General features: G+C 45.3%; 1 protein-coding gene across 2 annotated transcripts in view; it reads left to right on the forward strand.

The window, feature by feature from the left end:
• Positions 1–23487, forward strand: part of LOC139373011 (lysine-specific demethylase 6A-like) — a 48076-nt gene extending 24589 nt beyond the window's left edge. Inside the window, exons 8-29 of one of the 2 annotated variants that reach the window (XM_071112969.1) lie at positions 455–489; positions 1078–1171; positions 1298–1523; positions 1835–2054; positions 2910–3044; positions 4643–4774; positions 4961–5038; positions 5140–5247; positions 5422–5787; positions 5997–6781; positions 6964–7093; positions 7299–7404; positions 8330–8535; positions 13140–13201; positions 13292–13366; positions 13470–13618; positions 14118–14232; positions 14813–15000; positions 15195–15336; positions 16923–17049; positions 21268–21444; positions 21662–23487. In XM_071112969.1, the coding sequence (XP_070969070.1) occupies positions 455–489; positions 1078–1171; positions 1298–1523; positions 1835–2054; positions 2910–3044; positions 4643–4774; positions 4961–5038; positions 5140–5247; positions 5422–5787; positions 5997–6781; positions 6964–7093; positions 7299–7404; positions 8330–8535; positions 13140–13201; positions 13292–13366; positions 13470–13618; positions 14118–14232; positions 14813–15000; positions 15195–15336; positions 16923–17049; positions 21268–21444; positions 21662–21688 (3683 nt within the window). In that variant the 3' untranslated portion in view covers positions 21689–23487. The remainder of the gene's footprint in view (positions 1–454; positions 490–1077; positions 1172–1297; positions 1524–1834; positions 2055–2909; positions 3045–4642; positions 4775–4960; positions 5039–5139; positions 5248–5421; positions 5788–5996; positions 6782–6963; positions 7094–7298; positions 7405–8329; positions 8536–13139; positions 13202–13291; positions 13367–13469; positions 13619–14117; positions 14233–14812; positions 15001–15194; positions 15337–16922; positions 17050–21267; positions 21445–21661) is intronic. The other variant, XM_071112970.1, reaches the window with a different exon arrangement.
• The last annotated feature ends 3298 nt before the right edge of the window (positions 23488–26785 follow it).

The following is a 26785-nucleotide window of genomic DNA, read 5'->3' on the forward strand; positions in this document are numbered from 1 at the left end:
ACTGGCTCCTATCGCCTGGAACCTGTTACCTAGGAGACCCCCAATTCCCGTCCCGCTGGAGTGTTTCCAATCAGGCACACGGACAAACACACACATCCTCCCTCTCTTTCTCTCTCTCACACGCGTCCTTTCTATCTCTGTTACACACACACATCCTCTCTCGGTCTTTCTCACACACACGGGTACATCAAGGGCAGTCTCACCTCTGTGTATCAGTCTGGTTGGGCTCATTCACTCTGCTCAGAGACACACAGTACTGCTCTACAGACAAGTCAACCTGCTGCCACCGGAGGAGACAGCCTAGCAGCTCATCTGTTCAACACAGTGGATTAACTGCAATCATTTCTGTTTTACTGGAGTCGTTCCATTTTGACTAGAATTTTGATGCTGAATGTTGGAATTTTTCTCTGAAGTAGCCAACAATTTGTATTTTTTTTGTCCTTCTCTTCCTCAGTTCAGTTCCACATCGCCCATTTGTATGAGATTCAGGTAAGCCTTGTCCTTTTCTTATCTCATTGAATTGTTTACTGTAGCTACTAGCTTTCCTTTTCAATAAGTATTCAACAACGCTGTTCAAGAATAAGTTACTTACCCTAAAATATTAACTATACAACTATTCTATGCTAGCTAGCGTTTTATCAGCTAGGCTAATTGATCCGAGAGAGCCTTGTGTTGTGATCAAATGACCACGCATCATAGAAAATGGATGGGTTTCCCTCTCGGCCAGTTCCATGTTGTTGCCATGGTAACAGGAGTCCCTATCTCTCTCGTATGCCCGTGTGATTCGTCTTTCACACTGCTTTGGCTTAAGCAGCAGCTCTTAAGAATCGGACCATGTTGGCTGACTGACTGCAGTAGCACCACAGGAGTGCAGAGCTGTGGGTCAGTCAGTGTTCTGCTGTGTCAGTAGGACGTTGCTGCAGCAGAGTCATTACATCCAGCAGTCTGTTGGGAGTAAAATGTCTCGGTGCAGGCTAGGGACACTGCTTAATCTGTCAAATATGGCACGTTATTCTCACCCTCCCTTTTTTCCCTCTCGTTCTCCTTCCCTCACTCTCGTTCTCCCGTTTTCTGCAGAAGAGATACCGGGCTGCCAAGGAGGCATACGAGAGCCTTCTGCAGACGGAGAATCTCCCAGCACAGGTGAAGGCCACTACCCTGCAGCAGCTAGGTAAGACCACACACAGCTGATGAAAGAAAGACTGGGTCTGGCACTGAATAAATGGATGGATGAGATGATGGCTAGTGATGGGAAGGTTGACCTATTGTTCTGTGTTCTCCCCTCCCCCTTTACTAGGCTGGATGCACCACACGGTGGAGCAGCTAGGAGACCGAGCCAACAAGGACAGCTATGCCATCCAGTGTCTGCAGAAATCACTGGAGGCAGACCCCAACTCGGGACAGTCCTGGTACTTCCTGGGCAGGTGCTACTCCAGTATTGGCAAGGTCCAGGATGCGTTCGTCTCCTACAGGCAGTCCATAGACAAATCAGAAGCCAGTGCAGACACTTGGTGTTCAATAGGGTACGCATTAGACCGTACATCTTTGTTTTGCTCTGCTATCACGCTCCCACTCACCATCCCATATCTCTCCCTCCTTTGTCATTCTGTCTGTCACCCTTTCCACTCCACTCTCTCTTTAACCTTTTCCACCCCTTACAACTGTGTCCTCTACTCTTTTTATGTATTTAACCCTCTACCACTCACTGCTCTGTCCTCCCTACCCCTCTTTTTCAATATTTAACCTCTCTACCCCTCTTTCTCAATATTCAACCCTCTCCCCACCCCTTTTTCTCCCTGTCCCCCTCTCCTCAATAATTTCCTCTCTCCATTAGTGTTCTGTACCAGCAACAGAATCAGCCCATGGATGCTCTGCAAGCGTACATCTGTGCAGTGCAGCTGGACCACGGCCACGCCGCTGCCTGGATGGACCTGGGCACGCTCTACGAGTCCTGCAGCCAGCCGCATGACGCCATCAAGTGCTACATCAACGCCATGCGCAGCAAGGCCTGCTCCAACGCCACCGCGCTCACACAACGCATCAAATGCCTGCAGGTGAGGAGAGGGGGAGAGACTCGGGAGGGAGGTGTTCAGTCCCAAATCAACCCCTAGCTCCCTACCGCTAAGATGGTTAGGGGAGGGGATACTCCTGAGTTCACTGACCACTGGTTGGGTGCTTCTTTTTTTTCACCTGTTGGAGATCTGAAAGAATTTGGACAGGTGTCAGCAAAGTGGGAATGGTTTAATCTAACCCTCTTGTTGACTAGGATGAGTGACCACCATGTTTGCTCCCATCCTTTCAGAACTAAAATGGGTGTTCAGGGGCTAAGAGTTGATTGGACTGGGTGGGAGAGGTCTGAAGACCCACTTTGAATCCCACTGCTGGAGAGACCTATGATCTGAGCTGCTGGGCTACTCAAACGTGATTCTGAACTACAGATTGTGGAAACCATTTTCTGAATGCCAGAAGGCAAATCTGTGTGTGTTCACAGTGGAACCAGGCTCCTCCAGTCCCATACCCCATGTGTCTTGTCCATTTTGATGTAAAAACATTACCCCGCATTCATCTGTATGTATGAATGAGGGAACATTCTCCAGTCACCAGTAATTTGAGCATAATTCCCTGGCATTAAGACAACGTGATGGTTTGTTTTAATGATTATGTGTTGTGTAAATTCATTCAAAGTGCACATATGACCCCCAACATGACTTCCCTGTTTGGTTGACCACTCTACTAAAGACCATAATGGGCAAACATATTCAATCCTCAGTAACAGATGGGGCCACTGATAGGCCAAGCTAGTAGCTAACCGGCTACATGAGAGCGACCGTAACAAGACAATAACATTTTGATCGCAAGATCATTTTAAGTCATTAAAATGTTGTTTTCACACGTTTTCCATTCCATAGGCTCAGTTGAGTAACCCCCAGGTCACTAGTCTACAGAGTAAAAGTAAAATGCTTCCTCTTATTGATGAGGCCTGGAGTCTACCAATCCCAGCAGAGCTAACCTCCAGGCAGGGTGGCCTGAACACTGCACCGCAGGTGAGACCAGATAGACCACTCCCCCCACACCCCCACACACAACCCTCTACACACACAACCCCCACCGCCAACGGGCAACACATCACCTGGAGCTTCTCCATGAGTCTTCCTGTGGAGTAACCGATGCCCTAGAGCAGTCATAAGAACCAATTTAACCAAGTTATGCTCACAATCTGGAAACGTTAGTGACTGGAAAAAACCCTGGTAACAGTCATTCATATAGCTGTACCTGGTGTGGTTTTTAGGTGTAGCTTGTTAAGGCAGCGATCTAGTCATAGTGGCTTGAGACATGACATGCAAATGTTATGACTGCTTAGGGCTTTTGTTATGACTGACAGGATCAAGGGAGGTGTTGCCCATCCCAATCCCCTCCTCCCTTCCCCAATCTCCCTGACACAGCCACAGGCCAACCTCACTACCCACTGTCTACCAGTATCTGTTATCATGGCTTCACAGCTCAAAGAACCAATTTGGTTAAATTAAATTGGTTTAATTTAATTTCTCCATTTAAAAATAATACATTTAAATTGTGACATCCAGTGTATTTACACAATATAAAAATACAAATTTAAAAAAATGTAAATACTCAAATACAAAAAAAACAAACTCTATTCTCCACTGAGACGATTGTTGAATAGCGGCAAGACGTCAGTTGATTGTCGTTGTGATTGGTGAGGTTGTGTCTCAGTAGAATAGTTCCAGGTTCACATTCTTCCTATCATTCATCCTGAGGTCATCAGGTGCCTTGCTGCCTCTGAAACCTAGCGATGCCCCCTAGTGTTGCAGTACCATTCATTCACTTTCATTATAGACAGCATTAGTTCTAGTGCGTGTGTGTGTGTGTGTGTTCGTTGAGTACAATATAATTCTCAGCATCAGACTACAAACTGAAGCCGTCTTCAGATGTTTGTTTTGGGGAGGAGACGGGAGAGGGTTGTTTTCTTTCACTTGTATTCATAAAAAAAACAGGTTGACATGGTTTCAGGTGTTCTGATTATGACCACAACCCATGTTTTCAACCAATCCATTTTCATGTTGAATGGAGGATGACAATTCACACCTGGAGTTGTCTTTTTGATGATTTAGTTTTAAGAGCTGCATCTGCCAAGGGCTTAGCGTTGTGGTATGAGCAGGCAAAGCCTTTGTATGGCCAAGCGTCTTTGTTGGCGATGAGACTCTGTCAACGTGGAAGGGTTGACAGTTTGTGATGAGAAATTCCACTCTACCGGTCGACTTCAGGGTATCATTGCAGGGAAGAAATATGTATGTGTTTTGAAGTTCCAACATCACCCTCCTGCTTTTGTTTTCCCTCTCTAACTGCCTATCCCTTTATTCTGTCACTTCCTCTCCATCCTTCACGTTGCTACCTGCCCTTTAATTTTCCCTGCGACCTTCTTCTCTTGCTCTCCTTTTATCCCTCCATCTCTGCCTGTGATCTACCCCTTCCTGTCCCTTTCTCTCTTCTCCTGCATCCCTCCTGTCTTTCTGTGCACTTTACCTCACTACTTTACCTTCTATCATGTTTTCAACACCCTTCACTGCCCTCCCTTGCAACCCCTTCACTCTCCCTCCTCCTCCCCTTCCCTCCCTCGCTGTAGGCGTGTAAGCCCCAGCACAGCTCGGAGGGAGGGGGATCGGGCCAGACTCTGCCCCCACACGTGGGCCCTATGGGCCAGGGGGAGGACCAGTCCAGCCCTGCCAAGAGGAGGAGGGCCTCCAGCCCAGCCAAGGTATATTACACTATATTCAGATGGAGGTCTGATGTGTTTTTGTAGAACAGACATGATTGTCTATCAGGTAGCATAGGAAATCGTGTGAGCAGTATGTTACAATACCACTTGCATCCATTTAAATATTTTAGGTTGGCTGAAGATGAGGAATCTCTCACTCCTAACTCTCAAACACTCCTTTTGCAGAGCCAGCCAGATTCTTGGGCTAGTAACTCGGCACAGCAGCCAGTCCCCAACTGGTACCTGTCACCACAGAAACTGCAGGTAAACACACACTTAACACACCCTGCCCCTCACCTGCGTCCCCCTGCTGATTCCGTCTCTACACATACACACACTAATCTGTACGTCCTCTGTGCTCCCAGCTCCTGGACCAGTTGAGGAGTAACCGGGCTAGTCTGAAGCCCCTACAGCTGCAGATGCTGGAACAGCTGGAGGCACAACTCAACCTAATGCAGCAGCACCAGCAGCAGGTACACACACTTATTACCCCCAGATGTTTACCTGATGGCCTACAAGCAGTATACTGTATGTCCCTTCTAATTATTCTAATGTAGAGTAATATATTGACTAATTCATGTTAATCCACTGAAAATGCTGTTGTTAATTAGACTAAACTCTGATGTTGTGATTATGTTGTTCTACAGATGAGACAGAATGCATCTGGACAGCTGCGTCCCTCCCTCAACAACGGCCCCTCAGCTACCAACTCTCTTCCCCCTCCTCACTCTAGCCTGCCCCTCTCCCGGCCCCACCTGGCCCCTCAGGGTTCGTTGCGGCCTCCCTGCCCCCCTCGACCACTGGCCAACGGGCCTCTGGCAGGCGGGACACCACACGGACACTCTGACACACTTTCTGTGGGCAATAATAATAATGATGATGACCCGGTGGCAGCCACAGGACCCAACGGAGACGTGCCTTACCTGCAGCCCGGCGCACTACTACCTCACACCTGCACAAGCACCCAATCACAGGACACAGCGCGCCGGGCCCTGCACCTAAACTCCACTCAGGTAGGATCCTACCTGTTCACTCTATTCAGGTCTATGTGAAGCTCATATAGGCTCTGAGTGAACTTCTATTCTTTTCTGTGCTAGTTCTTGCTTAGTTATCTCAGATGTTCCTTAGTGAGGAGGGAACCAGACCTACTGAATGTTCTTTAGCTATAGTCCTTATTCTGATCTAACAGTGGGGTTCCCTCCCTGCTCCCCTTTCTCTACAGGGGCTTCAGAAGGGTTCCGCTCCACATTGGGCGGGTCCTAATGGGGATGGGTCTCTCTCCTCCTCTGGGGGGTCAACCCACCCCCTCTCGCACCCACAGACGCCCCACAATCAGGTTGGACATTCCTCCGCCCCGTCGCCGCGGCAACAGGCTCTCAACCACCTCCCGTCCCCCCCTTCTCCCTCTCACTCTGCTACCTCAGGTGGAGCACCCGGCACCCCTGCTACCAAAGAGAGCACGCCCCTCGGCAACGGCCCCGCAGCCACGGCAACAAAAGGGCCTGGGGAGACGACGATGGCCAATAGCACTGCCGCGGCGGAACGCTTATCCAATCACGTACAGTCGGCGGCGGGAGACGGCGAGACGAGCAACCAGTCCCCTCACCACAGCTCAGACAATCCTAAGGGGGGCGACCCCACCACCTCCGCCCTCCACAACAAGATCAACAACATCCACCCGGCCGTCTCCTCGGCCGCTTCCTCCCCCATCTCTGCCATGTCCACCGCAACACCCTCGCCCAAATCCACCGAGCCCGGCCAGTCGACGGGCCCGCACGGCCTCAACAGCCCCTCCACCACCACCGCAACATTATCATCAGCCGGACCCGCCACCGTCGTCAATGGCAACGGCAAGGGGGGCATCTCCGAGGACTCCCAGAGCCCGTTGAAGGCGGACCCCCCTGCCACGTGTCGCAGACCCACGCCACCCCATGCCCGCACCCCCCCATCATCCTCTTCCTCCGTGTCCATCTACCCCTCCTCCACTGACGTGCTCAAGGCCTGCAGGTTAGACTGGGGGGACCCTGTACCAGTTTTTGATTGTCTCCCTCTTTTGGGAAGATGTAGTATTGCATTTGTTGGTAGAGGGAACTGTCAGAGCAGAGATTATACTGTAAAACCAAGAGGCTAATCTTGTTTGTACCTTGTTTTCTATTTGTCTCTCCTTTCCCTGTTTTTCTTTCTTTCAGAAACCTGGGGAAGAACGGTTTGTCTAGCAGCAGTATACTGCTGGATAAGTGTCCCCCTCCTCGCCTGCCCCCTCCTCCCTCCCCAGTCCTGCCCAAGGACAAACTCAACCCCCCCACACCAAGCATCTATGTGAGTATGGAAGAAAGACTTCTCGTCATAGTATAATAATGAAAGGGGAATGTTTTAGTCAATGTTGTGATTCTAATGAGAATCTTACAAATGTATATACACTCAACATTCAAAAGGTGGTGTTTTGAACACTTGTATATTTTCAATTGAAATAATATTGAATGTCCTTTAAAAAAAAAAGTTTTATTGTGTATTTGATCCCCAGCTGGAGAATAAGAGGGATGCCTTCTTCCCTCCGCTGCACCAGTTCTGCACAAACCCCTCCAACCCTGTCACCGTCATCAGAGGGCTGGCCGGGGCGCTCAAACTGGGTGAGTCTACCATTTCTACTGCCACCTGCTGGTTAGGACTGTCATTACAATACCCGGTTTTGCCTTTTCTCATTTGGGCAAAAGTCCTTCCACCACCCTCTCTCCCCAGTGACCTTGAAACCGATAAGTGGTGGTGGAGATGTTAATTTGTTAGTAGGTGAACGGATGAGTCCTCCCCTCCTCAATAGCCATCTTTCATCAATTGCTGCTCCCGAGTGGCGCAGCGGTCTAAGTCACTGCACCTCAGTGCTAGAGGCGTCACTACAGACCCTGGGTCGATTACAGGCTGATCACGACCGGCCGTGATTGGGAGTCCCGTAGGGCCCAGCGGGTTAGGTTTTGGCCGTCGTTGTAAATAAGAAGTTGTTCTTAACTGACTTGCCTAGTTAAATAAAAATAAATGGTTATGAGTATCCTACCTGATTCCTTCAAAGAGCTTTAAAATCCTCCCTCTCTTTGCCGCCTCTCCTCAATTACCTTTGACCTTTTTCGAAAGGAGGCGAGAGAGGACGCAGGAGTTTTTTTTATATTTATTTATTTATTTTTTTTGACCTTTATTTAACCAGGCAAGTCAGTTAAGAACAAATTCTTATTTTCAATGACGGCCTGGGAACAGCCTGTTCAGGGGCAGAACGACAGATTTGTACCTTGTCAGCTCGGGGGTTTGAACTCGCAACCTTCCGGTTACTAGTCCAACACTCTAACCACTAGGCTACCCTGCCGCCCCAATTCAATTGAGAAATGCCCCATGAAGGAGTCCTTGGTGCCGACCATTAACTTTGATGTTGCACTTATGCAAGCCCCAATGCAGCTTGAGCATTAGCAGGTTTCCAGGCCCTTTGAGTGAGTGCCCGCTTCTAACCCTTGTTCACTCTTTCTCTCGCTCTCTTTTTCATCATCTCCTACCTCTTTCCCCCTCTCTCAGACCTGGGTCTGTTCTCTACTAAGACCCTAGTGGAGGCTAACCCAGACCATCTGGTTGAGTGTCGTACCCAGCTGTCTCAGCCCGCTGACGAGAACTGGGACCTGAGTGGTACCAAGAAGATGTGGCGCTGCGAGAGCGGCCGAGGTCACACCACCATCGCCAAATATGCCCAGTACCAGGCTGCCTCCTTCCAGGAGTCACTACGGGTTAGTAGAGGGAGATGCATGCATGCATACATACATAACATACACCCAGGGTTACCGTTAGGAATATGTGGCGCTGGAGAACGTGAATAGAAAGATTTAAATTGACCGGATCCATATGCATTGGGTACGTAGTCCAGTAAGGCATCCACCCACGGTGCTCAGAATGACAGAAATCACATGTAGATTATGGTAATGCAGCTTAACAGAACAGGCAACTCCTGTAATGAAGCAGACTATAAAACATAATTTTTGTTGGGAAACACCATTCTAAACAGGTCACCTGGTAGCAGTTCCATATGTGACCGATGAAAATCTCTGTTAGAACCTTAGAAAGAGGGGGAATCTCGAGGCAACAACTAGGATGGGTTGTTAATATGACTAGGATGGTGCCTTGGCTTCTGGACAACTAAAGAAAGTTGATCTGAAATCCAATAGAACAGTAGATAGATGGCATAGTGGTGGGTCCAATAGGGAAGTACATGTAATAAAATGTCTGTAATCATTCAAAATACTTTACCAGAGAGCATGACTTGGCCACAGAGGGATCGAGGATCATTAGCTTATTTTGACAAAAATATCTGACTGTTTCAAATCACAAGCTTCTAGGCCTATGCCTATTCGGGAAGCCCGTAATGTGGGCAACGCCCGTGGCAATGAGTGGCTGTCAGTAGAAAAACATCTCAAATATGAAGATAATGTGTGTTGAGTATAATTTTAAATGTTTAGACAAGAAGAAGGGGAGGGGTGTGTGGCGAAGATAGAGGCGAGTCGCTCTCCAGAATGACTCGGCTGTTTCCTGCCAAATCTTATGCATTCATTGTGTGAATATTTTTATTTTTTTGATCAATTCCCAATTACATACAGTACCAGTCAAAGGTTTAGCAAAACCTACTTATTCAAGGGTTTTTAATTTTCCAGTTTTCTACATTGTACAATAATAGTGAAGACATCAAAACTATGAAATAACACACATGGAATCATGTAGTAACCAGAAAAGTGTTAAACTAATTCAATTATATTTGAGATTCTTCTAAGTAACCATCCTTTGCCTTGATGACAGCTGTGCACAGTCTTGGTATTCCCTGCAGTGATATTCCATCACCAGTAGTAAATGTACCGTTAATCCCTGTTATTTGGTAACATTGTTTTATGGTATTGCGTGTATTAGGGCTGGGCGATATGGCCAAAATGTCATATCCTGATAACAATACATGTCACGATATAGCACATTTTCTGTAAATTCAATTTAGAAATCGTTTTTTTGGGTCTCATCCGTTGACTCTCTCCGTACTGTTTCACATGATTATTGCGTTGGGGGTAAGAGGTTAGTGGTTTTTGAGCCTGTTGTCGGGACCAGCCTGTTTCACATGATTCTTGCGTAGGGGGTAAGAGGTTAGTGGTGTTTGAGCCTGTTGTCGGGACCGGCCTGTTTCACATGGTAAAAGAGGTTAGTGGTGTTTGAGCCTGTTGTTGGGACCGGCCTGTTTCACATGGTAAAAGAGGTTAGTGGTGTTTGAGCCTGTTGTTGGGACCGGCCTGTTTCACATGGTAAAAGAGGTTAGTGGTGTTTGAGCCTGTTGTCGGGACCGGCCTGTTTCACATGGTAAAGGAGGTTAGTGGTGTTTGAGCCTGTTGTCGGGACCGGCCTGTTTCACATGGTAAAGGAGGTTAGTGGTGTTTGAGCCTGTTGTCGGGACCGGCCTGTTTCACATGGTAAAGGAGGTTAGTGGTGTTTGAGCCTGTTGTCGGGACCGGCCTGTTTCACATGGTAAAGGAGGTTAGTGGTGTTTGAGCCTGTTGTCGGGACCGGCCTGTTTCACATGGTAAAGGAGGTTAGTGGTGTTTGAGCCTGTTGTCGGGACCGGTCTGTTTCACATGGTAAAGGAGGTTAGTGGTGTTTGAGCCTGTTGTCGGGACCGACCTGTTTCACATGGTAAAAGAGGTTAGTGGTGTTTGAGCCTGTTGTTGGGACCGGCCTGTTTCACATGGTAAAAGAGGTTAGTGGTGTTTGAGCCTGTTGTCGGGACCGGCCTGTTTCACATGGTAAAGGAGGTTAGTGGTGTTTGAGCCTGTTGTCGGGACCGGCCTGTTTCACATGGTAAAGGAGGTTAGTGGTGTTTGAGCCTGTTGTCGGGACCGGCCTGTTTCACATGGTAAAAGAGATTAGTGGTGTTTGAGCCTGTTGTCGGGACCGGCCTGTTTCACATGTTAAAGGAGGTTAGTGGTGTTTGAGCCTGTTGTCGGGACCGGCCTGTTTCACATGGTAAAGGAGGTTAGTGGTGTTTGAGCCTGTTGTTGGGACCGGCCTGTTTCACATGGTAAAGGAGGTTAGTGGTGTTTGAGCCTGTTGTTAGGACCGGCCTGTTTCACATGGTAAAGGAGGTTAGTGGTGTTTGAGCCTGTTGTCGGGACCGGCCTGTTTCACATGTTAAAGGAGGTTAGTGGTGTTTGAGCCTGTTGTCGGGACCGGCCTGTTTCACATGGTAAAGGAGGTTAGTGGTGTTTGAGCCTGTTGTTGGGACCGGCCTGTTTCACATGGTAAAGGAGGTTAGTGGTGTTTGAGCCTGTTGTCGGGACCGGCCTGTTTCACATGGTAAAGGAGGTTAGTGGTGTTTGAGCCTGTTGTCGGGACCGGCCTGTTTCACATGGTAAAGGAGGTTAGTGGTGTTTGAGCCTGTTGTCGGGACCGGTCTGTTTCACATGGTAAAGGAGGTTAGTGGTGTTTGAGCCTGTTGTTGGGACCGGCCTGTTTCACATGGTAAAGGAGGTTAGTGGTGTTTGAGCCTGTTGTCGGGACCGGCCTGTTTCACATGGTAAAGGAGGTTAGTGGTGTTTGAGCCTGTTGTTGGGACCGGCCTGTTTCACATGGTAAAGGAGGTTAGTGGTGTTTGAGCCTGTTGTCGGGACCGGTCTGTTTCACATGGTAAAGGAGGTTAGTGGTGTTTGAGCCTGTTGTTGGGACCAGCCTGTTTCACATGGTAAAGGAGGTTAGTGGTGTTTGAGCCTGTTGTCGGGACCGGCCTGTTTCACATGGTAAAGGAGGTTAGTGGTGTTTGAGCCTGTTGTTGGGACCGGCCTGTTTCACATGGTAAAGGAGGTTAGTGGTGTTTGAGCCTGTTGTTGGGACCGGCCTGTTTCACATGGTAAAGGAGGTTAGTGGTGTTTGAGCCTGTTGTCGGGACCGGTCTGTTTCACATGGTAAAGGAGGTTAGTGGTGTTTGAGCCTGTTGTTGGGACCGGCCTGTTTCACATGGTAAAGGAGGTTAGTGGTGTTTGAGCCTGTTGTTGGGACCGGCCTGTTTCACATGGTAAAGGAGGTTAGTGGTGTTTGAGCCTGTTGTCGGGACCGGCCTGTTTCACATGGTAAAGGAGGTTAGTGGTGTTTGAGCCTGTTGTTGGGACCGGCCTGTTTCACATGGTAAAGGAGGTTAGTGGTGTTTGAGCCTGTTGTTGGGACCGTCCTGCTGCATATTTTGCGTTGGATGGTTTTCTGGTCGGTGTCAGGCTTTTCATACCCAAACCACGTCCATGCGACCAACGTTGACCCTCTTAGGTATGAGCTCCCTGTCTCTGCTCTGTGTCACGTTCACTCTCTTCCATGTTTGTTTGTGTTGCAAATTTGCTGTAAAGAGTGATTTGCGACAAAATGAAATAAACGATAGAGCACAATATGAAACGATAGACATTTTTATATTGTCACTCGATATATATCGTCATATAGCCCAGTCCTAGCTTGTATTAATGAGTCATTTACCATTCTCAAGAGTGGGAATGTTGTTTGCAGAGTTCACAACCTGCTACACTTGTGAGAAACGAGTTTTGGTTTATTTCGTAAGCAATTGCGAGATTTGTAAATGTTTTTAATTCTGTTTTGTTTGGAGTCCTCCATGTGAGCATGTCTGGTTTCTCTGTCCTGATAATGTTGAGGGAGTGCGCGCCTGAGGATACATACACACACACGTCCTGCTGCCGTTTTTTTTACATCCACTGTGAATGATAATATATTAAAACTATACTGTAGTTCCTTGCAGTAAGCGATTTTGATCAATCTTTCCGACAGTCTCCCCCTCGATAATCACCAATCGGTGTGAAAGAGCAATGGACGTTATAGCCTACTGCTGTATTGGTCTATAGGCTGAGTTCCATGCAGTCGTTTCTTTAGCTGCCAATGGATCACGGGGTATAAGTGTCCATATGGCAGGCTGGTGATCTCGCCTTAGTTGACTTCACTTTTAGATTTGTATCATTTTATTTCCGATTTTTGATTAACCACGTGACAGTGGTTTTGAGAAACAACTTTATTATTGAAATGAAAATAAACATTCAGGTTTCAACATTTTTAAGTATGTTTTCAAAATGCATACTGCCTCCAGCTCACATTGTAAAGTGGTGGGTGACGTGCTGATAGCTTGTTGGCCTGCACTTTCATAGTGAATGGGAGGCGCGCCTTATTACCAGTTGAAAAATAAAAATAGTAGCTCTTTTTAATCATGTACCAAAACTGTTAAGATGCGATTTCATTTAGAAATGTAGAAACCCTGACACACACAGACCTGTTTCCCAATGCTCGGTGTCTTTTTGAATGGGATCCTCTTTACTCTCAGGAGGAGAATGAGAAGAAGGCGTTGAAGGAGCCCTCAGACGCTGAGCCAGCATCAGCAGAGAGGTGAGCAACACACACCTGTCAGGATTTCTCACTGATAGATTCACAACCTTTCAACCTTTTCTAATCATCATTTCTTCCTGCTGTGTTCAGTGTGGCACGCAAAAGGAGGGGTCCCCTAAAGCACATCAAATTTGGGACCAACATCGACGTGTCGGACGAAAGAAAGTACGTGCTTGTGTGGTCAGACATGGCATTGGTCACACGTTGCAAAATATTTCTAAACCCCATTGCTTCCTCTGAACACACCCCCTTTCTCCTCGTCCCCCAGGTGGAAGCTACAGCTGCAGGAGCTGAGTAAGCTGCCTGCGTTCGCCAGGGTGGTGTCTGCTGGCAATCTGCTCAGCCACGTAGGACACACCATCCTGGGCATGAACACTGTCCAGCTCTACATGAAGGTCCCCGGCAGCAGGATACCAGGTAGATGCACACACACACTGTACATATTAGGCAAGGGCACGGTACAGCGATACAATTTTATAGGACAAGCTGTTGCAGTTTCTAGTGCTTTTTTATATTGATACTTATGAGTTACAAATACAGACTGTTAAAGATGCACTATGCAGAAATCCCTCTACAATTTCCTGGTTGAAATTCTAATAGTTTGCCTAATTCACTTTGTGCCAAGACAAGCAAGTACAGTGTAGAGAATCATTAAACCGCTGAAATATATTTTCCATAACCAAGAAGATTGTATTTTCAGCTGTTTTAAAACTGGTGTACAAAACTGAAAGTAAGAGGCAAAAACGAAAGAATGGGAAGCATGGAAATTTCTCACAGATCTAGCGCGTTCTAGACTTGCTTTCAATGAGAATGACAGATCTCTAAATAACATTTCTATGTGGTTTTATTTTGGGGGTCGACCAAAAAATGACATAATACAGTTCTAACTCGGTCTTGCTTTATCTCTGTGGTCCAGGTCATCAGGAACACAATAACTTCTGCTCTGTCAACATCAATATCGGCCCTGGGGACTGTGAGTGGTTTGCTGTGCCAGAACCCTACTGGGGAGTGATGAGCAACTTCTGTGAAAAGTAAGGACCTAACAACCATAGAGGCTAGTGATAATACATTATAAACTAGTGATGATGTCATTGAATGAGAAATGGGGGGGGGGGGTCTGCGAGAACAGCAGAGAAAAGAAAAAGAACGACATCAGATGGGGTGTCAAGGTGAGGGTCGGTTTCTTTTGTGGCTCGCTTTGAACACGAAGAACAAACTGTCTGAATGAAAAAGGAGTGATTCAGGGAGATATTGAGTGGAAGGAAAGGAGCTGTATTGAATCCAGGAATGAGGGCATTAATGAAACAAGGGAGATCTAACTAACCCATCTCTTCTCTCTGGCCTTCCACAACAAAACATTTCTGATTTTAAATACAGACAAAGGAATGGCCCAGAAGACAGAAAAGACTGAAATTAGATGGTCTTTAATACGAGTCCTAATTCCACATCTCTTACAGAAATGAGAAAATACTGAAAAGAAATACCCCCCTCGCTCTTTTCCTCCCCCTCGCTCTTTTCCTCCCCCTCGCTCTTTTCCTCCCCCTCGCTCTTTTCCTCCCCCTCGCTCTTTTCCTCCCCCTCGCTCTTTTCCTCCCCCTCGCTCTCCATCAGAAACAACATCAACTTCCTGATGGGTTCGTGGTGGCCCAACCTGGAGGACCTGTATGAGGCAGATGTGCCTGTCTACCGGTTCATCCAGCGGCCGGGGGACCTGGTGTGGCTCAACACGGGCACCGTCCACTGGGTCCAGGCCATCGGCTGGTGCAACAACATTGCCTGGAACGTAGGACCCCTCAGTGGTAAGCCTCCGATGCAGCTTTTGTTTGCTCCTTCGGTTACTGTAAAAACACTTAGTAATTTAAAAAAATACGTATTTATGAATACAATTTAATACATGGATATTATCTTTTAAAGTGATAGTTGACTTCAGGATCAGTTTGTCAGCTGTTTCTAGACCTGTAAAGTGTTGTAATTAATTTCACAACATCCACAGCCCACCAGTACAAGCTGGCCGTGGAGCGTTACGAGTGGAACAAGCTCCAGAGCGTCAAGTCACATGTACCCATGGTGCACCTCTCCTGGAACATGGCCCGCAACATCAAGGTGTCCGACCACAAGCTCTTCCAGATGATCAAGTACGTCACCGTCTTTTACAGTTTAGTTTCTCCCTGTGAGCATCTCTCAAGCCACATGTTACAACTGTGTGTGTCCAGTCTGTCATGAGGGGTGGAGAGTGACACAGGGATGCAAACTAGTCTCCTCTCAGCGAAATACGCCAAAATAGGTGACCTACGTGATTCGTGTAGATCTGATGAGAGGGGGCGGTGCTTTGGATCACAACTGGCTGTAAGCGAACGAGTGATGTGCGTTAGGTGCAATACTGGCTGTATCCAAGGCTCAGCCAATCATTCACATAACAACGGAATGCAGCGCAGCACATGACTGAAGAGAGAAGAGACGATCAATTTGCTAGTTAGAGAATCAGCCCGCGCTCTGGAAAGACAGCAGTAGGGTGCAAAGGCAGTTTGCCAGTTACAGTAGCGCATCCCTGAACCATAACGAAGAGGTAGGTGAGAGGTTTGACCACGGAGACGGGGTGAGAAGGTGAGGAAGCGTACTTCATGAGCTGCAACTGAAAAACAACTGGCATTTGGAAAGTTTTTGAGGTGAGGGAGAAAGTGGGGTGGATCAAGAATTGTAAGCATTATTAAATATCTTGCTGTGGTAGCTGGATCAAATTCACCGTTAGCTAGCCAGAAAAATGTCGAGCAACATTAGCCAACTTAACTGATCAAATAATTGAGTTTGTTTTTTTGAAAATTTGCTGCCTAATGAAGTCTGATAGCTAGCTAGATGCGCTAACGTTAGTAACCTAACCAATTCGCTATATTATTAACTGGTATATGACTCCTTGCAGTGGATAAAAAGAGGTATGCCAGGTGTACTCTCTGCCTGAAAGATATCAAATATGTCAACAAAGGGTATCATGCTCTGCTGGCACATTGTAGGACAGATGTCCACAGGCAGAAAGTGTACCATGTAATAACGTGCAGTGTAGCTCAAAGATGATGCTTTAGTTGTTTTGTATTTGACAGTAAAACTTTAGTGTGAGTGAGGGGAATATTACATGTTTTACTCAGTGAACGTCATTTATGTACAAATGTTGCCTTGTGCACTTGATCGTCTACTAGAATGGCCACTATATTAGAGCAAAAATAGAATGCCTGTTTGTTTCATTCTATTTCTACATAGTTTTTTTCCCATGTGCAATATTTAGATGTAGATGTGTGTGGTCACAAGCGTTCTATTATAAAGGCTGTCATGGCTAACTGTAATATTAGTGCATTGTTTTTTTCCCTCAAGACTTCGAGTGTCATTTGCAGTAAAGTCTAGGCAACAAATAATATTGGATTGCTTTCCTTAAATTATTTTGCAGTGAGTTAGGTTCACATTAAACACTTTATTTTACACACAGAGACTGATCATGTTCTTTTGTTGTTTAATTAGTTAACCTGCATTTCCCCCTAGCAAGGATTTTTTTGCATGTCTCAGTGCAACAACAAAAAGTGTTACCTTTTTGTGCCCTCAGCAGTTTGCATCCCTGAAAAGAGGGCTTCAGATTGGATGATGACGAGCATATTGATGACGTGGCTGCTGGAAAACGTAACCTTAACGTGTAGGTGTCTGGGTTTCTTTTAATGTCATGGTGTGTTTGATGTAGGTACTGCCTGCTGAGGACTCTGAAGCAGTGTCAGTCGGTGAAGGAGGCTCTAGCCGCGGCAGGGAAGGAGACGGTACTGCAGGGCAGGAACAGGGATGAGCCTGCGCACTACTGCACCATCTGTGAGGTACGTCAGGGGCTCCGGCCCATTTCAACCCCCTGTCCCTTACCCAAGCTGCTACCCCACACAGTCATTACATTGTCAGTATTGATAGGTTTGTTTTGAGTAACTGACAGTAATGTTCTGGTTGACGACTGAGAAATTGATTAGTCCATGACTATCATGTGAGTAACTGACAGGATTATGTGTTGACGACTGAGTAAATGACCGTTTTTGACTACAGTGTGTGTGTTGGTTGACTGTTACGGACGTACGTGTGTGTGTGTGTGTGTGTGTGTGTGGGGGTTGATTGTATTACAGATAGGAATGGGCATTTTACATGTTTTGACTGTTCGTATTTTTTTTCAATACTCCAAATGGGGAAAAAAGCACTTATCAATTTGCAAACAGTGAACAACAATTCCTAATATCATAACCATTACAGATAACGAATCCTAATTGATAAATTGCCTTCGATTTATTCAGTGAATAAAAAAAAGTGGCATTTTAAGATGAGTTTTAACTGTAATATTAACAGGTTATATTATATTGTGGAACACAGTCTTCGAAAAAGTAGTAACCTCAGCAATGTGGCGCTTGCTTGTAGAATGGCATAGCCTTGTTTTGTTAATTTAGCAGACAAGACTCTTCTTTCCCGCGCGCTTATCAAAGTCAAGACACCTACACTACATGACCAAAAGTATGTGGACGCCTGCTCATCAGCTATCTCATTCCAAAATCATTCATATGGGTTGAGGTCAGGGCTTTGTGCAGACCTATCAAGTTCTTCCACATCGATCTCAAACCATTTCTGTATGGACCTCGCTTTGTTCACGGGGGCATTGTCATGTTGAAACAGGAAAGGGCCTTCCCCAAACTGTTGCCACAAAGTTGGAAGCATAGAATCGTCTAGAATGTCACTGTATGCTGTAGCATTAAGATTTCCATTCACTTGAACTAAGGGGCCTAGCCCGAACCATGAAAAGCAACCCCAGACCATTATTCCTCCGCCACCAAACTTTACAGTTGGCACTATGCATTCGGGCAGGTAGCGTTCTCCTGGCATCTGCCAAACCCAGATTTGTCCGTCAGACTGCCAGATGGTGAAGCGTGATTTATCACTCCAGAAAACGTGTTTCCACTGCTCCAGAGTCGAATGGAGGCAAGCTTTACACCACTCTAGCCGACGCTTGGCATTGCGCATGGTCATCTTAGGCTTGCGTGCATCTCCTCAGCCATGGAAACCCATTTCATGAAGCTCCAGATGAGCACAATAACTGTTAACGTGGCTTCCAGAGGCCATTTGGAAGTTGGTAGTGAGTGTTGCAACAGACAATTTTTACTAGCTTCAGCACACGCTGGTCCCGTTCTGAGCTTGTGTCCTACCACTTCGCAGCGGAGCCGTTGTTGCTCCAAAATGTTTTCACTTCACAATAACAGCACTTACAGTTGACCGGGGCAGCCCAAGCAGGGCAGAAATTTGACAAATTGACTTGTTGGAACTGACTTGTTTGGCCATGTGTATTTTATAGTTATTTTTTTTTTAATTAAACAGAACAGAATAGTGCGAATTGCATCTTGTCTGGAACAGTTATTCTCAGGGATCAATTAAATTAAATTTGGCCAGTTCAAACTTTTTGGATATACAGAAGTTCTATTTAGTTATTATGCCTGTTTGGAATGTTTGTAATGGGTTAAAAGTTCTCCATTGAACACCGCATGGGGATGAATTATGGCCAGGACATCTGTTTGGTGAATAGGCCTAGGCTTAATGATTCTGATAAATGTCTTTATCAAAGTCATGTTGTTAGTGTGGAACCTGTATGTTTAGGGGGTAATAGAGTTGAATAACCAATTCTAGCAGTTTGCAAGGTAGGGTTGTCATTAATGTTAGTTACCACAGCCACAAAGTCATACACTGTTTCTACAATTTAGTTTCATAAAATATCTTATTTTTAAACCTTTATGCCAAATTTTGTTTGTGGGACATAGCCCCTATATGGAAAGATAAGACTCACAAACATTTTGCTTTTCGGACCCCAAAAGCATCTTGACTCGAATGAAGTCTGTACAGCCGATTATGCCAAGTGGGCTACACACTTATATATATTTTTACCATTATTTAACTAGGCAAAGTCAGTTAAGAACAAATTCTTATTTTCAATGACTGCCTAGGAACAGTGGGTAGAACGACAGATTTGTACCTTGTCAGCTCGGGGGTTTGAACGCTCTAAGCACTAGGCTACTCTGCCGCCCCGATATGACCCCTCTGTGGAAAGGTTTTTCTCTAGGATGCCCACAGGCCTCACAAGACTTAACTGAAGGTGCCCCGATACCAGTTGAAAATATGAATGGAAGTATATATGGAGACAGTTTAGTGCCAAAAATAAGTGTTTAAATATATGTAAAAATATATATATATTTTATTGACAGATCTTATCTCTCAGATATAGGACAGACACGACAGAACAAACTTCATTGGGTTTATTTTGGGGAACTGTTCCATGTAGTGAATCTGTTATTCATTGTGTTTGTATGGGCTATATATCTTTCGCTCTCTCACACTACCGGGGTCACTAAGAAAGGTCCTTGTTTTTTAAAGAAAAGCCCTTTAAAAATAACATCAAATTGATCAGAAATACAGTGTAGACATTGTTAATGTTGTGAATGACTATTGTAGCTGGAAACAACTTATTTTTTTTAATGGAATATCTACAAAGGCGTACAGAGGCCCATTATCAGCAACCATCACTCCTGTGTTCCAATGGCACGTTGTGTTAGTTAATCCAAGATTATCATTTTAAAAGGCTAATTGATCATTAGAAAACCCTTTTTGCATTTGTGTTAGCACAGCTGAAAACTGTTGTTCTGATTAAAGAAGCAATAAAACTGGCAGTCTTTAAACAAGTTGAGTATCTGGAGCATCAGCATTTGTGGGTTTAATTACAGGCTCAAAATGGCCAGAAACAAAGAACTACTTATGAAAATCATCATTTCTCAGAACAAGAATTGACTGAAGGTTATTCCATGCGAGAAATTGCCAAGTAACTGAAGATCTAGTACAACGCTGTGTACTACTCCCTTCACAGAACAGTGCAAACTGGCTCTAACCAGGATAGAAAGAGGAGTGGGAGGCCACGGTACACAACTGAACAAGAGGACAAGTACATTTAGTGTCTAGTTTGAGAAAAACGGCTCATAAGTCCTCAACTGGCAGCTTCATTAAATAGTACCCGCAAAACACCAGTCTCAACGTCAACAGTGAAGGAAGAGGTGACTCCGGGATGCTGACCTTCTAGGCAGAGTAGCAAAGAAAAAAACAGGTCTCAGACTAGCCAATAAAACTAAAATATTAAGATGGGCAAAAGAAACACACAAGATTGGAAAAAGTGTTATGAACAGACGAATCTAAATTTGAGGTGTTTGGCTCACAAAGAAGAACATTTGTGACGCAGAAAACATGAAGATGCTGGAGGAGTGCTTGACGTCATCTCAAGCATGGTGGAGGCAAACTGATGGTCTGGGGGTGCTTTGGTGGTGGTAAAGAATTGTACAGGGTTGAAGGGATCTTGAAAGGAAGACTCGCTCCATTTTGCAATGCCATGCCATACCCTGTGGACTGCGCTTAATTGGAGACAATTTCCTCCAACAGAATAACAACCTAAAGCACAGCTCCAAACAATGCAAGAACTATTTAGGGAAGAAGCAGTCAGCTGGTATTCTGTCTATAATGGTGTAGCCAGCAAAGTCACCGGATCTCAACCCTATTGAGCTGTTGTGGGAGCAACTTGACCTTATGGTACGTAAGAAGTGCCCATCAAGCCAATCTAACTTGTGGGAGGTGCTTCAGGAAGCATGGGCTGAAATCTCTTCAGATTACCTCGACAAATTGACAACTAGAATGCCAAAGCAAATGGAGGATTCTTTGAAGCAGTTATTTCAATTAAAAGTCATTATTTATAAACTTGTCAACATCTTGACTATTTCCTTTTCATTTTGCAACTCATTTCATATATATTTTAATGGAAAACAAGGGAATTTAAGTGACCCCAAACTGTAGTATGTATGTTAATTCTACTTCAAGGGGTGTTAAAATTCTAAATGAATCCCGGCTTACAGGGATATGACTGAACAGCTTCAAGGTGGAGTTTACACCTCAGGTCCACTACTCATGCCCATCCCTAGTTGCTGACGTGTGTTGGTTGACTGTGTTACTGATTGGTGTGTGGTGGTTGACTGTTCCAGGTGGAGGTGTTTAACCTGCTGTTTGTGCGGAGCGAGCTCCTCTCCAGGAAGCAGAAGCAGTACGTGGTTCACTGCCAGGACTGTGCCCGGAAAGGCAGCGCCGAGCTGGACAACTTTGTGGTTGTAGAGAAACACCGGATGGATGATCTCATGCAGGTCTACGACCAGTTCACACTAGTAAGTCACACTTTGTTTTGGCTCTATTGACATTGTTGGGATGTACATAGAGATCCTATTAAAGGACTACTTCCTCATTTGATTGGTATATTGGCCAGTGTTTGTCGAGTGAGTTCCATGTGCATTTCAATAAATGGAATTCTATAAAATACCTTTTTTTTTGTTTCCTGTTTCATGCGCTGAATCGGTATTGAACTCTCCCCCTCTTTCTCGCCAGGCCCCTCTGCATTCATCTTCATCTTGACATTAGACATCCCTTCAGCTTCTCTGGGGCGATCAAGCATTACAGGATCTTTCATTTCAAAGGAAAAATGGACCATTTCTGATATTCAGGAAAGTCGAGACAGTCTCCCCGTATGGCTGTTCTCCACAGCGACGGCTGGAGGCAGCAGCGGCTGCGTGTGTCTATGCAACCTGTCAAGTGCGCCGTGTCAACCCCCCTCTTCCCCCTGGGGGGCGCCAGAGAGCGCACTTCCCAACACAGGACCCCCCCCTTGTAACAATGGTTCAGCTCTTTTTAATGGAGGACTTAATCCAAAAACATATGGGGAAAGGGGTGGGAATTATTATTGAGTGAAGATGTTTTGTAGATATTGTATCTGTCACAACTGGCAACACCACCCTAAAAGACTACTGACTGGACAACCTGTTCTCTCTTTTTTTAATTCTGTTAACAGGCTGAGATGTGATCCCTTTTGTTTTCCTTCCCTCTAAGGAGCACTAGCCTAACTGGTCTTTTTCTATGGTAGATAGTAATTTTAAGACTCTTTGGATGGCAAAATCTACAAAAAAATTGTAATGTGAAGAGTTTAGGTGATTGTCTTTTTTAATTTTTTTTTACAGCTTATGTTTTATCTTTGTTATTTTGGAGCTATGACGTTCAGTTTTTGGTTGTTTATTAGGTAAAAAAAAAAAAAGAGGAAAAATGTTGGGGAAAATCAATAGCCAAGTCACAAAGAAAAATGGGTTGCACATTGACCTAAAGGAGAATTGAGCTTTTTTTTATAACCAAATATGTTTGATGTAAATGGCATGTTAATTGAAGGGTCCAGACAGTTTTTTGCCATTTCACTTGGATTTGAGAAACTGTCCGCCACCAGCGATTTGAATTCCTTCATCCTCGTTGTGCAGTATGTGGGCTCTGAAAAATGAACAATGGCTTCAAAAACACCCCAATATGTCCTTTTTGAAATGGAAACACTGTGTACAGATGACGTCGTCATTCTGAACTTTATCCGCAACGTTATATTCCATTTTGTTGCGACTCAGGCGATACCTCCGTCCATTCTACAGCCAAAACATCTGGGTAAATGAGGGGTACAAAGTATATTGAACGGAGATGCTTCCACACAGGAAGTTCCAGACGCTTGTTGAATCTATGCCAAGGTGCATTGAAGCTATTCTGGCTTGTTGTCCCAACACCCTATTGAGAGGCTTTATGTTGGTGTTTCCTTTATTTTGGCAGTTACCTGTAGCAGCAGTCTACACGGAGAATGAAACAGCTGGATATGGGAAACGTCTTCAGACGCACAAAATGGAATATAGCACTGCGGAGTGACACAATTTCAAAGACCTGCATCATGTTTTTTCAGGGCCCCCACACTGCACAACGAGGATGAGGAAATGATTTGCTGGTTGTGTTAAGTTTCTCAAACAAGTGAAATTGCTTAAAAATGTGGACTACTATAACATGCCATTTACATCAAAATACAGATTTGGTTGTTTAAAAAGAGCTAACTTCTCCTTTTAAGGAATAAAGTTTGATTTGTGATTTTTATGTTTCTAATCTTGATGTAAATTTACACTATTTATAAATACATATTTATTGCTTGAAAATATTTGTTGATGGAATGCTGTTATTTTTTTCCAGAGTACCTGCCATTAAATTTGAAGGAGTTTTGTCATTTTAACACAACTCCTCGTACATTTTCTATATATAAATAAAACTGCTTAGCAAGCGTTGTACAGAAACTGACATTTAAAATTGTTTTATTGTTTTGAAGAATGTTTTATGACGAGTCATTAAACACAATTGTCAAATAATCCATGGATGTAATTGCTTTCACCAGTGTGTGCGTACAGTATGTCTGCAGAAATAATGAATTGTTTTGCATTGGAGTGTTTCAACTTCTAAGACGATGTACATTTCAAGGCCACAGTGAACAAAGGAACCCAGTAAAATGTTCTTTCTAGACAAAGCAGGGCCCAATCCAAATCCAGCGGACCTCAACACATTAGGAATCACAACTCTGCTTCTAGAACTTGTATTTATTTGATGATGCACAATCATTGTCACACGGTCTCTGAATTGGGAGAAAATACTTACCGTGAGATTAAGTGACAAGTGAGGGATTATTTGAGTAGGGCCTAAAACCCAGCAGACAATGTAGCTGTAGAATCACCCACACAGAATTCTACACTGTATGCCAGGTCAACAACCTACCAGCAAACTGAACTAAAGATGGCTGTATGTAAATTTAAAATACAAGCTATACTAAATCACAGTACATGTAATTGATACATCCACAATATTTGAGACATGAAGAACATGGCAGCCATCAACGACCCAGTAGCCAGATGTAGCTGCTGACTGCCCCACAGGATCTACACTGACTACTGAGCAGCTGACAGACACCGAACAAAAATGGCCAACCTTGCTTGGCACAGTCCAAGCAAAGACGGCCGTCTCTTGTCACTGGGTTAGCACTGAATACCTAGGAGCTTGTGACTTATTTAAACACATTCAGCAGAGGATCACTAGTAATATAATAAGGCCTTGTTAAGGGTGTCTCCGTGTCTGTTTTTAGCCTCTGAGATGGAGTACTGCGTGTTAAGACCGTTGCAGTGAGTAATCCTGACTGGGCCACTCATCTACAAAGAGGGAGTTTTTCTGCAAGGTGCAGCCAGTCTGTATAGCAGCGCCATCATCCGGTCCAGGCAGCTTCATACCTATACAGTGAACAGAGAAGAGAGGTCAGTTGCATAGAACTGACATGCAGTCAATGGAGCTCAGTTGACCACATCTCTTCCAGGTTAATAGTTCCTGTTGTATTATTATACTGAGGACTTCTAGTTGGAGGGAGATTGATTCTCCTTTAATCAGCCTGTTGTGACCTGGAAACAGACGATCAAAGGGAATCTGGTGGCCTTGGGTTGAAGAGAATGGAAAGTCAAACAGGGGAGCAGAGTTCTACCCCACCTTAACCTAACAGCAATCCCCAGGTTATAGTGATAAACCCTGTTCTTTCCCCACACATGTAGCCCCTCCCCCACATGTGTTTGTGCAGTGTGATTTTATGTGATGGTGTCGGAGTGAATTTTACACATGCTATAGGTCGCACTAGGAGGGAGATTATACAATATGATGCCCTAGACCCCTCAAATTCAACTCTGGACCTCAAAGCCAGTTCCCCTCTAATCAGGGACTGATTTAGACCAGGGACACCAGATGTGCCCTAGACATTTCTGCTCTGAACTGCTGATTTAATTATTATGACACTGATCCAGGTGCAGTTGTTAAGTAGACTAGTCACTAGAGTGACAAAGCACTTTTCCATGATGCCACTGAACCTGGCTGACCCATAGAGATTGATAGAGGACTCATCTTTGCATCTGTGACAGCATGGGTAGCGCCATTGAGGTTACAACCCATAGGAATCCCCACCCAGTTTACTACTTGACTACTTTAAAAAGGTGGATGAGTCCTCTATCTACCTCTATGGGGTGGCCTCCTCTCTTTGGTTGAAATCTTGAGTCCCAGGTAAGGGAATTGGGTGGTCAACTGCCATATATGGGTATAGAGACACAACAGTCAGGCGTGTGTGTTTGTGTGCTGAGGGACTATCACTTAGGCTAGGATTCAATACGATCGCGCTGGTAGAGCGCTGCCGACAAGTCATGTTAAACGCTGCAGATGTTGACTCAATCTGAAATGACCTTGAAATGTCAAGACAACTTAACTGCTAACTGCTACTCCACTGACTTCTCTGTTTTCCCCTCTGACCTGTCTGGCTATAATGGACAGAGCAGACAACACCAAGGCCTAGATTCAATCAGATCAAGCGTTAAACAACGATTGCAGACACCCGCATAGCAGATGTTTTGGCGGTGTTGGAAGTGGAACTGGGTTGAAGCCCTCAAATCGGTGAGTAGCTGCTCTTGCGATAATTGTCATGAAGCCACACCCACGCGTTAGAAATTCAGAATGAGAACATTTAGGCTATTTAGAAATAATTACGCTCAAATTAAAAAATCATTCAACGTAATACACAATCCAGTGTTCAAACTTGTAAAGAAGGCTGCATGGGATTTCTGTTAATGCGACTCCCTTCAGCCAATGGCAATGTCCACTTCTGGTATAACGCCAGGAGCCGCTTGTGGATTTGACAGCTCCACCACCGACACCGCCAAAACAACCGCTATGCAGATGTCGGCCAAAGCAGATCTGATTGAATAGAGCACTAAATGAATAGTCAAGTCCATCATGTGACTCGCAGGCTTCTTAGGATGGAGGCTTTAAATGCTAGTTCCATTTACAACCAGTTCTGCAAACACAGTCTATGGCTAGGTTCCTACTACCCATGATGATTGAATTCTCCTAGACCTCCCCTTGTCCTAGAGACTGGGGGGGAAGGTAGGGGCAGCAGGTGAGAGACAGAGGAGACTCCCTGGCTTGTCTGCTGTCAGGTAGACAGGAAACTAGCGGGGCATGATAACATGTTAAAGAGTTAGCAGAACTCATAACACTGAATATGTCTTTCCACCACCATGTGAGCACTAACCAACAGTCATGGCCCATTTCACTCCCCTCCCTCTCTCCTCTGTGAGAGCTGGCGACGTGAGAGGTATTTGAAGAGAGAGGCAACTTTTCTGCAGGGGTAAGTGTGAGCTGTGCCCTTAATGGCCCCCGTCTCCCCCTCTCCGTTTCCTTCCTGTTTCCTCTCTGGCCGTGTTGCAGACAGGTGGCCTTGACTGCTAATTTTAGCCCTGTTCATTGTCCCGATGGGGTTCTCACAGCTATGGGCCTGCAATCAACCAACTGGTTCAGTGTGTGAGGGTCAGTCGGACAACTCTCTTCATACACACACGCACACCAACACACTCACCTTCATCATCTCTGACTCATTCATTCGGACTTCTACAACTAACATGCTGTATTTTGATTGGCTCCTGTCCCCAGCCAATGCCAGGTCTCTCTCATGTAGCCCATTGATAAAGTCAGGGTCCTATAGAACATGGCACATGCTGTTCCTCCAGAGACCAAGTCCATTCATTCATAACACAGCCATATGCTCAGAGGGTGTACGAGTGACACCAAGCCCTAAACATTACCATACATAAA

This window comes from Oncorhynchus clarkii, chromosome 18 (assembly GCF_045791955.1).
Source record: "Oncorhynchus clarkii lewisi isolate Uvic-CL-2024 chromosome 18, UVic_Ocla_1.0, whole genome shotgun sequence".
Taxonomy (NCBI): Eukaryota; Metazoa; Chordata; class Actinopteri; order Salmoniformes; family Salmonidae; genus Oncorhynchus; species Oncorhynchus clarkii.